Source organism: Phoxinus phoxinus (genome assembly GCF_949152265.1).
Source record: "Phoxinus phoxinus genome assembly, chromosome: 10".
In the NCBI taxonomy this organism is placed as follows: Eukaryota; Metazoa; Chordata; class Actinopteri; order Cypriniformes; family Leuciscidae; genus Phoxinus; species Phoxinus phoxinus.
The window spans coordinates 16,463,828-16,478,647 of record NC_136885.1 but is presented as its reverse complement, the minus strand read 5'-3'; the positions used below and the strand labels follow the sequence as shown (position 1 = coordinate 16,478,647).

The 14,820-nt window shown below is 37.1% G+C and overlaps 2 protein-coding genes across 4 annotated transcripts in view; one reads left to right on the top strand and one right to left on the bottom strand.

The window, feature by feature from the left end:
• Positions 1-74: 74 nt before the first annotated feature.
• Positions 75-9,920, top strand: polr3c (polymerase (RNA) III (DNA directed) polypeptide C). 3 transcript variants are annotated; one of them, XM_079627020.1, is made up of 15 exons: positions 75-213; positions 2,690-2,836; positions 2,949-3,213; positions 4,116-4,316; positions 5,792-5,874; positions 5,972-6,073; positions 6,263-6,355; positions 6,462-6,542; positions 6,634-6,685; positions 7,172-7,232; positions 7,307-7,457; positions 8,853-8,954; positions 9,034-9,083; positions 9,173-9,322; positions 9,452-9,920. In XM_079627020.1, the coding sequence occupies exons 2-15, from the start codon at positions 2,690-2,692 to the stop codon at positions 9,531-9,533; spliced, it is 1,620 nt and encodes a 539-aa protein (XP_079483146.1). In that variant the 5' UTR covers positions 75-213; the 3' UTR covers positions 9,534-9,920. The 3 variants fall into 3 exon arrangements, 2 of the variants coding, with proteins under 2 accessions (XP_079483146.1, XP_079483145.1); XM_079627019.1 differs by having other exon boundaries at positions 89-267; positions 9,452-9,786; XR_013799420.1 differs by having other exon boundaries at positions 146-213; positions 7,307-7,526; positions 8,781-8,954; positions 9,452-9,771.
• Positions 9,921-9,965: 45 nt separating this feature from the next.
• The window catches only part of itga10 (integrin, alpha 10), a 45,751-nt gene continuing 40,896 nt past the window's right edge, over positions 9,966-14,820 (bottom strand). The window contains exons 28-31 of the mRNA XM_079627018.1: positions 13,687-13,800; positions 13,442-13,537; positions 10,954-11,067; positions 9,966-10,801 (exon numbers count right to left, since the gene is read on the bottom strand). Of these exons, the coding sequence (XP_079483144.1) occupies positions 10,745-10,801; positions 10,954-11,067; positions 13,442-13,537; positions 13,687-13,800 (381 nt within the window). The 3' untranslated portion in view covers positions 9,966-10,744. The remainder of the gene's footprint in view (positions 10,802-10,953; positions 11,068-13,441; positions 13,538-13,686; positions 13,801-14,820) is intronic.

Here is a 14,820-nt window from a genome sequence, read left to right as displayed (position 1 = left end):
GAAGTCCGATTCAGTTTACCGAGTCGATTCACTCGGGCGGTTCGTTTAAATGAACTGTTTTTTTACAGTTGAGTGATTCACATTCGGTTCTTCTGAATCATTACAAAGAATCGCTTCATATCAACGATTTGTTCACAAATCACTTGAGTGCCACATGATCTTACCACGGAAATTCGTCAGTGCTGATCACTACACACCGCCTGAACAACACATGTGAGAATAAACTCATCTTAACTCTAAAAACGCACAGCTACATACTTTTTAGAGGTAGGCTCATTTTTGTGTATCTGCATGACTGTGTCTTTTTGTGCAATGTTTGGCTAACTTTACGTGAGATGTATGAATTGTAGAAGGGCAAGAAAGCAACTAGCGCTGCGTTCATGTGTTAGTTTTTGTAATGCGCATCACTCATAACTTAAATATGATTATTTTGATCCTGTAAGTTATTGTGAACAGGATGCTCTTTTAGTGCTTTCAGTATGCCGGTTTTAGCTAACAGCATATGATGTGACAGCACGTTAACGTTAAGTGAAGTCCATTACTTAACACGTCTATTAAATTAAAGTCCAGACTACCTGACTAAATGTTTATGTTTTTCTTTCATGTGTTTGTGGTATATGCATACCTGTAAATAATAATAATATGTAAGTTGTAAGAATATATCAATCATACATATTTTATGATTATGGTAGTAATGTAGTAAGTCACTATTTTGTTTTAAACCAATGTAACGTTATGTGTTATTATTCATCACTGAGTGACTGATTTGAAGTTAGTAATAAAATGAACCACAAAGTACACATTGTAAACATATAAATTATATATTTACAATGTGTTACTTTGTGGTTCATTTTATTACTAACTTCAAACTTTTTATTAACTTTTTATAATATGATATAATAAAAATGACAGGTCTATTATTTTGCATTTACACTCAAAGGCTTAATGCCAGATAATTTGACTCACTGTATCAGATTGTTTTTTTCTGTCCATTGCTTTCAATCGTGTATTTAGACTAAATATGGTTGTCAATCCAGAAACTTTGCAATGTTTAGTTAGCAGCATGAAAAATATATATAGAAAGCGAGAAAAGATTGCTTCCATTATAATCACTGAAACTGTCAATTATTTCAGGTCAACGCGATGTTCACAAAGCTGCACTCTTGCGAAAACTCCCGTTATAACCAATGAAGCTGTCTACAATGTGCAATGAATCTCTTATTGACATTGTGTTTATATTTGGTTATAATGAAAGGATTTGCAAGCGTGCACAACCCGTGCTGAACAAAACCTCCAGCGTTTTGAGCTTTGTTGTGCAGATTCTGACTTAATAGATCTGATTGGCCATTGGGTTCATTCGCTCAACAGATATGTCTGGGATTTGCTACAAAGGCCAACGCTAAGGCTGCATGATACTGGGAACATATGTGATATGCGATATTGATGTTGATAATTGCAATAACGATATTTTCTTGCAATATAACATTTCCCTAGAGAAATGTTATTTTTATTAAGCTTTTATTTATTTATTTTTTAGCATTTATATATGTAATGATCATACTAAAATAAACGGGTAGGCTAATAGATATTATTATGATCTTCATAAGGAGTTACACTGGCAAAACTGATTAATGGTTGTCTGTGAAACAGCAGTTTTGGTATATTTGGACTTACACTTTTTGAAGTATTCATATAGCTCCCTGAGGTTGCATTACAGATGACTGTGTAGATTAGTTGTATTTTCCTCTCGACGTGGCCACAATTTTTCGCACGACTTAGTGACACTGTCACTAATGTTCACATATCCCGTATCTTGCGTGTGCAAATTTGTTATTTCAAATGTAGGCTCATTTTTCTCATTTTCTCCATAAATATATCTAGTACTAAAGCTAATGCAAGGGCTAGAAATCAATTAATCCTTTGCTGATACCTCCTCGTCATCAAGGAGAGCGTAGTTCATGGTTGCATAGCAACGACAGACGCCACGGGAGCGCAAGCGCTTGAGGAAAGAAGGAGAAAGCGGCCAGGCCACGCTTTCCACGTGTTTTAAGACGCGATATGTGAATGGCCCCTTGCACAGTACCTGCATTTGTGACACGTCTTCTCTCTTGAAGCCAAAATATTGCCATATTTCAGACTTACATGTCTTTTTAGGCACAGGTTCTTCGCTGTTGTCATTTTCCTCTCTTGTCTCTACTCCTGCCATTATTTTTTTAAATTGTCCACTCTCTGCTCTGAGCCACTAGGTTTCCCTTTGGGCCCGGTCTACGGATACGGATATCGCATACTATAATCGCGATAACGATAATTTTTCGATATATTGTGCAGCCCAACTCAACGCTGTTAAAACATGTTGTAAATAGAAACCTTTGATGCTCTACAAAGAGCGCTTACATGGGAACGTTTTAAAGCAACCGGTTATCAGATTCAGATTAACTACCTCAGAGCTTATGTGGTCTATCTTGAAAGATATATTGTTGCTCTCTGGGTGGAAACCTCTATTGACAGATAAAACACGTTTGACTTTCGCTGGTCAAAAAACCTCATAACTCCATTTGAGCTTACAGGTCTACTCTATTGTCAAGTCCAGCTAAATTCAGGTTCAAATGTTCATAAAACCATAAATCACAAATACATTATTCCGTCAACGGTTTGTTTAGTGATTTGGTTGTTCCTCTCTTTCCTGAAGATGACAACACAGGAGGTGCGTTTGTGTGGGCTGCTACTGCAGGAGCACTTTGGAGATGTGGTGGAGAAAGTGGGCACTCATCTCATCCGCAGTGGAGTTCTGAACTTGCGAGCTCTTGCTCTTGAGACCAAACTTGCTCTTGACCTGGTAATGTCTTATTCTTGGGTGTCTCTGTTATCATCACATACCATTCTTCACTATCTTGTTCGCATTCTCTCTGTATTCATTTTCCCTCTTTAACACACACTCTTCCTGCTAGGTCAAGAAATCTCTGTGTGTGCTGGTGCAGCATGGGATGTGTACATTTGGTGCAGGGCGTCGTGGTCCAGCGGGACCTGTGGAATATCGCATTAGCTGTGAGCGCATCATACACATGCTTCGTTATCCACGCTACATCTACACTGCCAAGAGTCTTTATGGGGACACAGGCGAGCTCATTGTTGAGGAGATACTGCAGAGAGGCCAGATGACTATGAGCAGCACAGTCAAGACTGTAGCAGACAGGCTGACTCACAATATGCCAGGTAAAAACACAAGCAGACTGAAGGGCTAATTCATAGATGTAAACAAAACAGGATTTGAAAAAATACCTTTTTTTAAGCTTACAGTATATGTAAACTCAAGGTCTTCGAAGTCTTTCATGCTTGAAGGTTACATGAATAAAAAAAAAAACAATGAAAACAATTAACTTGTTTAAGTGCTTTTTAGAAGAGCAGGTCAAAATGTGAACTGGGCCAGTAGAAAAAAACATTAGCGTTGAACACTAGTGTTGAACCTTAGCTAAATGTGATATTAATTACAATGGCTTTATGTGAGGTTTGTTTTAAGTTCACTTAAATTAAAAGTTGTTATATATTTTTAAGGCCTATTTAATGTTAAAATTGATAGCTTTCATTAATAATGTAATGTTGAATGGCTATAATTAATGGCTAAAATTGAGGAAAACAATCCATTTAATTGAGACTGGCATTCATTCATAGTGCTTAGTAAAAAGATGCCTTTAAACACAAATGTAAATGTTGTTTTTTTGTTGTTTCAAAAATGTAGGATGTTTAAACATGGACACCTATGCTTCTTATTCCATTATTATGTGAATTTTTTAATTGACGTTTAATTAAGTTACTTTTAATAATTATACTCTAACATTCAATATAATAATAATCATTAATACTATATCATAAGAATATTCAAGTTGGATGGGTTTCATGAAAATGACTCTTGAAAAGTAGATAAAGACCAAAAATATATCTGAGCCTACATTCAAAACGTGTGATCTTTTTGGCCACTTCAGAGGTTCTGAGTTTGGATCTTGTAGAATGGACCAGACGAATATAATTAAAATAGCATCTGAAATATGTTTCATGCTCAACCCAACTGTCTTGATTTCCATTTGAAACTTACCTATTTAAACTTTTTTTTGTACCAGAGGGTCAGAGTATGGACTACAGTGAGGTTGTCTCTGCATTTTCCCAGTTGGTGGAGACTCATTTCCTTCAGCGCTGTCCTCCTGTGGCCTCAGCAGGACCATCAGACTCAGGAGCGGTTGACCCTCCTCCTCCAGCTGTAACACCCTCTGAACCAGAGAACCACCCAGACTGCTACAGAGTACCCTATATCAATCTCACCGGTCAGTTTCTGCTGTCAAAACACTTATCACATACTAAAAAAACCTTTTAGTGGTCCACCCATGTGTATACAGTGCCAGCCAAAAGTTTAGCTAATCCAATAATGGTTAAAAATTATGGTAGACCTACTAGACCAATTATGTTGTGGGCTGGGGGATGGTAATATAAGGAATATTTATGTATTTTACATGATTATATATATATATACATAGATACAGTGCTTAGCATAAATGAACACACCCATGCTAAAGTTGACTAAAACGAGGAATAAAAAAATCAGCTTTTGGAGCTCTTAATGCCTTAATTAAAAAAGTGAGGAAAACTCCAACCTTTCCTTTGTTCTTCCTTAAAATACAGGGTGCATAAGTCAGGACACCCCTATGTTAAATTCCCATAGAGGCAGGCAGATCTTTATTTTTAAAGGCCAGTTATTTTATGGATCCAGGATACTATGCATCCTGATAAAGTCCCCTTGCCCTTTGGAATTAAAATAGCCCCACATTTATCCAGATTAAAAGGTGATTCTCTCAAAACAGTATTTTCTGCAAGCTTTTATCAATGTAAATGTTGGTGTCTTTCCAAAAAAGGGCACTTGAGACTTCAAAAGGCCACCATATTACCAAATGATATAAGGAGTACAATTCAAACTACTTATGAAGCAAAAACATTACAGGATTTTTTTTTTCTCCAGATTTAAGGGTATATACCGGTAGTATGTGTACAGTGCAACAGCAAAGAGCTTGTTTACATTTTGGACAAGTCAGGTTGGAAATCCAAACAGAACCACATTGAGATGCTCTTGCTGGTTTGCTTTATCTAGCTAAGAAACATAGTTTGCATATCATCTGTCCATACAGCGGTGGGATGTTGTGATGTTTGGTTTAGTCTGTATTTCACACAGCGCAAGGAGTGAGAACTTGCAGAATCAAAGAATAATGACAGAGAATATGACAGAGCTCGTGTTTTAAAGCGAAATACACACTGGAATAAATAATTCCCTGAAAACGCAACGCGAGTCTCTATTCTCTCTGCCGTCTCTGATGTAATCAGCCTGGTTTTCTTTACATTAGTGATGTTTTAGACTGATTGTTTGAATGAATTCACCTACTGGATCATTGGACTGAGAACTTTCCCAGAGTTTAGCAGCTTAAAATCATCTGATCGCAAACAGAGAAGCGAAATCAGGTAAAAGGTGAGAATATAAATAGATGCTCAGTCAGTGTGATAAACACCCGAGTCCTGACTTCTGAGATCATCTAACTCTGTGACGTAAATTACGTTAAAGATGCAATTTCACTTGCCTCAGTGATTTATGAGATAAATCATAATTTTAGATTTTTTATTATTATTTATTTTTATAAAAGCAAATTTTTTTGGGGCCACCAAATGGCATATTGCTAGATAATATTTTCTCAGCTAGAAATATTTAAACACATTGGGACTAAAATTTAAGCGGCTAAATTGTGTGTTCATCCAGGTAAAGGAAAACGCAGACGCTCAAGTGAAGATGGTGAAGCTGACCAGCGTGCAGCAAAGAAAGCCAAAACAGACAATGATGAGGTATTACGATCGAAATGATGACATCACACATGATTTTTCATTAGTTACCGTAAGTTTTTCATGTCTTTTACATCTGTTTTTATATTTCTTTCTCCAGTGTGGGGATGAAGGGATCTTTTGGCAGGTGAATTTTGAACGCTTTCACTTGCACTTCAGGGATCAGGCCATCATTAATGCTGTGTCCTGTAAACTTGATCAGGTGACTATAAACATCATATATTCTAAGATGTGCTGTGAGATATAATTAGGCTGTGGACTGAATATTCTTTCACTGGTGAATCTGAGATGTTCTGGATTCTCACATTTAGGCTTTCTCCTCAGGGGAAATAATAAGTCGGTAGAATGTAGGTCTTTATCGGCTAAATTTCTTTCTCTCTCTCCCCTGTAGACTAGCAGTGAGATAGTTAGAACCATGTTACGGATGAGTGAAGTTACAACGCCGGCTAACGCTGCTTTCACACAAGCTCTTTCGGCAAACGAGGTATTAATGGATGAACACGCACATTTTTGTTTTCTTACAGCCCTTACTGAGAAAACTAAATCAGATTGTCATGAAGTGTGATCAAAGCCTTGTTGTTTCCCATCAGATTTTCCGAGCTCTTCCATCTAATTACAACATCGCCAGGCCAATTTTAGACCAATACCTCACTCTCCTGGTTGACGATCCGGTAACGCAATACATACACAAATACACTCTACTTTACATTTGCTATTTATCCAAGTATTAAATTACTTTAATATCTTTGCTTTTTCTCCTAGATGGAGTTTGTGGGGAAGACAGGTGACAGTGGAGGAGGAATGTATGTCGTCAGTATCCCTTTAAAACACCACCTGAAAGCTTTCCATGTCTAACTGCAAATAATTTTTATTCTAATTAATTTATTTATCATTTACTCTACCATTCAAAAGTGTGGGGTCAGTTAGAAATGAATACTTTTATCCAGCAAGGACACATTCAATTAATCAAAAGTGACAGTAAAGACATATTATTTACATATAATGTAAAGATTACTATTTTAACTCTAGATTACTCTCTTTAGCTTTATATTTATCAAAGAATCCTGAAAGCAATGTATCAGTTTCGGCAAAAACTGTTATTCGAAATTGTAATAATATTTCACAATATTAATGTTTGTACTGTAATTTGATCAAATAAATGCAGCCTTGGTGAGCAACGGAGATATGTGAAAAAAATATTAACAAACCCCAAACTTTTGAATGGTATATATCTAATAATCTTATAACAAAATAGTAGAAATCTCGTAATGGATTGGTTGACCCTTGACCCTGTGGTCAGATCTACACCGTGCACTGGCTAACCTGGCCAGAGCTACCCTGGAGTCTGTGGTCCAAGAGAGGTTAGTAGACTCAGTGTTTTAGCTGGCTGAAATCTTCTTTTGGTTTTGTTCTTAGATTCTTTGCTTTACGCCAGGTTTGGTTCCCGTTCAGCACGCATCTTTCGCCTGTTACTGCGGAAACGACATCTGGAACAGAAGCAGGTGGAGGATTTTGCCATGATTCCAGCCAAAGAGGCCAAAGACATGCTGTACACACTCCTATCTGAGAACTTGGTCCAGCTACAGGTAACACACTCACAGGTCTTGTTTATATATATATATATACTACAATTCATCATGACGTCCTTTGTCTGGGTGGCAAAAGCTGAAGCGTTCTGCCACCCAGCAGTATCTTGGTGCCTATTGTTTACAAACTTTCTGAAATGCTGTATATATATCACTCAGTTTCATTGTTCTTGTTCTATGTCTGCTTGTCCTTCTGACCCAGTTTATACCTGGTATGAAGTCAGCATGAAACAGAAGTTGCGATAGTTTTTCTTCCCCTTTGTGACGTATATCTGAGGGAAGTGGCTTCTCGATCAAGAAAAAATGTAGGGCAGGGCTTGTTTTTGTCCGTTGGGAATTGATTGGATCGTTGTGGTTTGCTATGGCTGCGATCTCATGTCAAAAGATCATGAAGTACTGGCAGACTTATTTTACGACCATTAAAAAAGTATGTTCTATTAACCTTATTTTTAACAGAAGAGCAGAGGTGACCATTTTCACCTCAAATGTGCAAGGCTTCCGGTGTCAGCTGCTTCCAGTTATTTTAGTTGTACAAAAACAGTCCGTCATGCTACTTGTTGCGAATTGGTATTATTTTAATTCAAATGATTGTAATCATAAACAGACCGTTTTGTGGCACATATAGTTTTACCATTACCATGTACTGCTCTTTGTATGCTTAGAGTTTAGCTATAGCGGATATTGAACCGATAATCTCACAGGAAATAGCTTATTTCTGCATTGTAGACAGTAAAGTAATCTGTTGGCTTTGTCATGTGACGTCACGTACTCTTTGTCAGTTCCGTCGCTTATCTGCTATTCATAACTGTTCTCCTGTGGCCTCATCATGGGATAGTAAAGTGTCCATCGAACACACACTTCAGAATCTCGGTGGAAGTAGTAGGTCCTCTGGGTACAGTTCACCGTCTGTTCCTCGAATACTATACATTCGGACATACTACTTTTTTGGCGTACTTTTGTTTACATACCATGCAGTAGGAAAATAGACATATTTGAACACTCATAATTATTGACACCCCTAATACAAAATGTAATTTAAAAAAAAGTCAATGCTCGATTGGATTTAATAAAAAAATATGTGTGAATGGATGGTTGTTTTAATTTAAAGCTACATGTAACCACCTTGTTTTAGCACAGTTGATGATTGACAGGCAAGTAGGCGGTCCTTGGCTGTTGTCTGGGATGCTTCAGGATGGATTTTCATTTACACTACAATGCGATTTATTCATGTTTTTCTGACTACCCCCGAAAGTATTTCGGACACTATTTACAACTCTTAAAGCACTGTCCACTTGTGATTGGACCATCTGAAATGGATGTTAGTACCAAGTGTAAACAGGGTCTCTTTTTATCATGATCAGGCTTCATATCACTCTTTGTGTATTGTGTGTGAAGGAAATTCCCAAAACGCCTGACCACGCCCCTTCTCGCACCTTCTACCTGTACACCGTTAATCAGCTGCCCACCGCCAGACTGCTGCTGCAACACTGCTACAAGGTACAGAGCTCACATGAGCATCCTTTTTAAATGCTTTTTATAATGTTTTGATATATATTTGTATGTGGACACCATACAGACAGTTGGGAACCTGATCGAGAGGCGGCTGTACGAGACCAAAGAGAACAAGCAAGTCCCTCCTTTTTTGACAATACGAAACATTTAATCTTAGCCGTCGTCTTCGATTATGTCTTTAATCGGTTCGTTGTTTTTGACAGGCGACTTTTGGAAAAGTCTCAGCGAATCGAGGCCATCCTGGCATCCTTGCAGGCCACAGGGGCGGAGACGACACAACTGACGGAGGTGGAGGAGATGATCACAGCTCCAGAAAGACAGCAGCTCGAGTCCCTGCGGCACCACATTAACAAGTACTACACAGACCAGTTACTCTCTACACATGGATCAGAGTCATGTGATTCATGTTCAGCCAATCATTTATCTAATTTTTGAGATTAATGAAATTAATCTCATTTTCTTTCATTTCTCTCTGTGCTCAGGTTGGATTCCAGTGAAAACCAGGTGGATGAGACCATATTTCTTCTGGAATCCTACATTACCTCTACACAGGCCTCTCGTTGACAGTTATTATACAACTGTAGGCTAGTTCAAGAAGACATCCTGGTCTATGTTTGTGTGAAAAAGGGTGGATAAAGAAGAGTTAAATGGAGCTATTATTTTGAGATTCATGCTATTTTCAAACAGATGTTTCATTTTCAACAAGGACTGATTTGTATTTAACGGTGTGTGTTTTGTGGAGCTGTGAGAATGCAATTTTATTTCTGTTTTCAACGGGGACAAATAAAGATGGAATTCTTTTTATAACGGTTTACACATTTTTATTTAATAATTTGTCAAAAAAATGAAAAACAATTTTCAAACCTGTGCACTGACCATGCCTGACTGAAACATTGTGATTTTCTGTTAAGTAAACAAAAATTAAATAAACTGATAGTTTGTTATTGTGGTAAACGTGATTTTCACCAAGAACAACATGTTCCTGGATCAATGTCTTTGTTGATCCTGGATACATTCCAATCAACCAATCAGATTTGAGGGACAAGTTTACAATTTATGTCAAGTTTAGGCTTATAACCTGTTATTCACCTGTCATTTCCCTCTTATTTTATAGAATAACTTATGGGTAGGGATAGGATTACGACAACATTTTCGGACAGAAATGTTGTTCCAGGAACATGTCTTACTTGGCAAAATCACGTGGTATTAAACCATAGTTTTTCAACTTAAATACATATTTCATTATTTTTTACAAATAGTGCATTTGCTTGTTTTCCGGTCCATCAATGCAATGCCATTGTAAATGATCTGTCTCTGTGAAGCCAGATAATCTCCCAGATAACATTTTTTCTCTTTTGCAATATGCTAGGATTCATGTGTTGTTTTTGCCTCAATAGAATCCAAATAAAATGTTAGGTGCAAGACCCTATAACCCTGGCAGGGCGTGAAAGTGAATAATAGACTCGACTGAACCGCAAGAACCGTCATTCATCAAGTTTTACGCATCCTGCACCCCTTTGCGTGTTTATTTTTTATTTTGGCACATTTGTTTAGTGCTCTCCGCTCCATGTAAAATATTTTATCTGGTTTAAATCCATTCTGCAGATTTTTCCCCAAAATCAGCGCACAAAAAGAAGTCTAGATTCCAGCTGGACCTGATAATGGACGGTTTGTGGTCCTAGACCAGGAGTGTCATGTCTCAAAGGGGAAGTAATGGCTGCAAAAAGCATATTTCCTTCTTGTAAAGGAAACTCTGTTCAATCTGTCCTGCAGTGTCAGTTGTCATCGTTCTCATCCTCGTCCTTCCTCTGTTTCCTTGTGAAAAACCCCATCTGTGAAGAAACAGTCAACACGTTGGTTAAGACTGCAGAGTGCTAGTATTTAGTATATATAAAGTGTTTTTTCAGTGTTTTGAGTACTAATTCACTTCAGATGTAACCACTGCTGTACACCTGCTTATGTTTATAGCTGTTGTGTTCCGTACCTTCCAAAGAATGAATACTAAGAGTGCAAGAAGCAGCAGTCCTCCAATGATGCTGCCAATCAGAATCCAGAGAGAAATCGGGATCGAACGCCCCTTCAGCACTTCCAAAACTGTCTATACACACAGATACAGAGACAGCGAGAGTTTACAGGTGCATGTTAGTGAAGTTGTAGGTAAGGATTTCATTTTTTTTTGTCAAGTTGAAAAACAACTAATACTATAGAAATTACAATAATGTGCAAACTGATTTTATGATTTAAATATGATTTTATGTACAGTGGGCTTCTAAAAGGTTAAAATCTTATATTCAAAATGTAATTTAAACCCGGAAATAAAATATGTAGGTCACTGATCAAATAAGTAAATTTGTGATCGTGAATTTTTTTAAATAAAAATGTTGACTTAAAGGTGCTGTATGGAGTTTTCAGCGGCATCTAGCGGTGATGTTTCAGATTGCAACCAATACGTTTACAAGCGAGTGCTCGTGCGCGTGCTTTCTTTTGTTTTTTATTATTATGTGGAGTGTGTGTTGGAGTCTGTGTTGTGCTGGTCGTTTCCTAGTATTAGCAGACTCCATGTCATAAAGTTGCAGTGTCGTCGCTGTTGAGTGCAAAGTCAGTAGACGAGGCGAGAGGCGAGACGCTCGGGAGCGCGCATGCAGGTCTCAGTCACGTCACTGGATTTCGCGGCAAATCCGACCCGAAGCATCACATAGAAATAGGAATACTTGCTTTCAGAGGTAATAGCAAAACCCGCCAAGTGGATCATTTTATTGTGAGATTAACCCCTTCACACACAGGTAATAAAAAATTCATTTTAGTAGAAAAACTCCATACAGCACCTTTAAATTGTCATGCTTGCAATATAATTTGTGATGGAAAAAGTAAAACGGAAACATTTCACGAGTGGTCTCACACTTTTGGACCCCCTGTACGCACTGCAAACGCTGAAAAAACGAAAACATATCGTCCAATTTTCTCAATCATATTACTTGTGATCTATATGCACAACTTTTTTCTCTTCTAAACTTGATTTCAATGTTTTTGATTAAAATAATTCTCTAAAATGTCCAATCTAGACTAAATTAATTAGGGCATATGTGAATCAATCAAGTACTCAAAGATGATTTTTCTAAACTGGTTCCCAGCATGCTTTGCTTGGGTACTTAATGGGAGAGTAAAATGTAGAAAATGAAAGTGTTATTTTATGTGTTTTTTTTTTTTTTAGCAAGATGAGACTTTTGTTGCATTAGAACCATTACCATTTATTAGAACTAGGGCTGTCAAAAGATTAATCACGATTAATCGCATCCAAAATAAAAGTTTGTGTTTGTATAATATATGTGTGTGTACTGTGTATAATTATTATGTATAAATACACACACATTCATGTATATATTTAAGAAATATTTGCTTTTATATACTGTATATACATTTATATAATTGATATTATATATAAATATAACCAATTTTTCTTAAATACGTGATTGTGTGTGTTTTTATATATATAAATAATTATACACAGTACACAGACACACATATATTATGTAAACACAAACTTTTATTTTTGATGCGATTAATCTTTTGACAGCCCTAATTAGAACCATTACATGTGGTAAGGTACCGTACAACTAATTCCATTTCTGCTTTGCTCAAGGAATGGTTAATACTGAACACTTAGCATGCTAATATGTGCTATTGCTAGCCAATAGTTTGTAAGCTTACTATTACAATCGTATGGCTGCATTCATAAACTTAAGGCAATGATTTAGGCAATAACCCGCTTTAGGCAATGACTTTGAAGGCAGCATTTGCGCACAAAGGTATCTCACAAAACTGATTTCGGACAGATTTCTGAGGCAGTGTAACAGTTTAATGATCTACAGCCAAATAGAGCGAGCTTTGGTAATAACTAAGCAAATACAATAGTAATTTCTGGTTAGATATGACATCAGAAGTGGAAAATGTTGGTCAAAAACTTACATTTACATAAAAAAACAACCCACCGCAACTTTCAGATACCATCTTTATTTTTTAGCTCAACTGTCACAGAATCGAAAGCACAGTATTGTGGGATATCAAAGGCAGCGAAGGATACTTGTATGCTGCCTTCAAAAATCAGTTGAAGGTATCTCAAGAGACAGGAAGTGAAGCTAACATTGGATTCGGATGTGCCTTGATGCCTTCCTATCTTGAAATGCGACCTCCGAATGCAGCATTTTGAAGCTTTCGGACGCAGCCGGACGCAGCCACGAAAATATGTGATATTGATTGAATTAATTCTGACAGGGAGCCATTTAAAATCACTTTGGTACTACTTTCTTGGGTCACTTAATGACTTATTCTGTGATGTTGAAATTACGTGTACTAATTATGTTTGTTTAACTTGATTTAATCATGTGCATCAGTCCAACATCAATCAATTATGTAAATCCTACACTTTTTTTTTTAGTGAATGATTTGTGTTTATGTCCCGTCAGTTCTCTCACCTCCCTCACGAGGGCAGCATTTCCCATTGTAATCAGATTGGACTCCCGAGCAGACAGCTGGTAAGAGCCCACAATTGTTACTGCTTTAAACTTGGCCTGGCAGGAGCACACAGGAGTTAGAGGTTAGAGACTGACACAAACAAATCCCAGTGTATATTTTGTGTATGTCTTTCTATTGACCTCTGCAACCATCTGCCAGCACATACTAAAGTGTGTGTGAATACCGCAAGTGTGAGAGATGTCACCTGTCTGAAGAAGTTGTCGTGTATTCTCCTGGTGATGCGGATCAAGGCTGTCTCTCCCTTCAGTAGTTGCTGGACGTGACACACAACCTCCACACACCATGAGGAAGTGCAATTCTAAAAGTGAAAACGAAATTATTTTTAGGAAACATTTCATTCATCTTATGGTGGTTAGGCCATTGTACTTCAGTTCATGGGTTTCAATTTAGGGTCTGCAAGGAATTAATAGGGGGTCTGTGGAAATGTTTACAGAGAAAGTATAAAAAATGCAAAAAGAAATAAGATACAAATAAAACATACCGTACTAAAACACATAAAAAGCTTTTTCCAAATAAAATGTAAGATATATCTATAATATACATTTTTCACTCACAGTATAAATGGGATTTTAATACAATAAACTATATAGATGCCTTTTAAATTTTAGGATGGGGTCCCTTGCACAAGGATGATCATATTTGGGGGTCAATCCCCTTCTCATAGCCCTTGAGTAATGTCTGTAATCATAATCTAATATAACAGTATTACATTTCAAAATGTTGTATTGTGTCTTTCTATTGCAGGCAGCTGCTTTCAGCCTCTTAGATATGCAGCCAAAACTCTTTGGTTCGTTCCAGTTTGTTTTTATTTCATTTCTTCTCCAACCATGTACTTAACAGGAGTTTTGTCTCACCAGACAAAAAGAGGTTGACTATGTCGTAGAATAACAAAGTCTTTCTCTCTTAGCAAGAAATCAAGAAGTTCCAGATACCAAAGGATTAGACTTCATCGGTCCAGTCAACAAATTTGTGATCTCATTACAAATTCTCATTCTTATATAGTTTCTTACAACCTTTTTACAGCCCATTACACAAAAAGTGTATTTTTGGGAACTTTTCAAGGCACTTTCATTCCCTTAAAACAATTAATGATCAAATCTTCGGACTTCTTTTAAATGGTGGCGTGCTGCCAATTAGTCTATTTTTTTAAAAAGAACATTGAATCCCATATACCAAGAAAGTATACATCCCACGTTAACAGAGCTGGTGGACTGGTGGATATTTCTCCACTGTGTACTGCTGCTGAGATAAGACATACAGTATAGTCTTGTAGGCCGTAGTGAACTCAAACCAACTAAACTCGCTTACAAAATTCGGT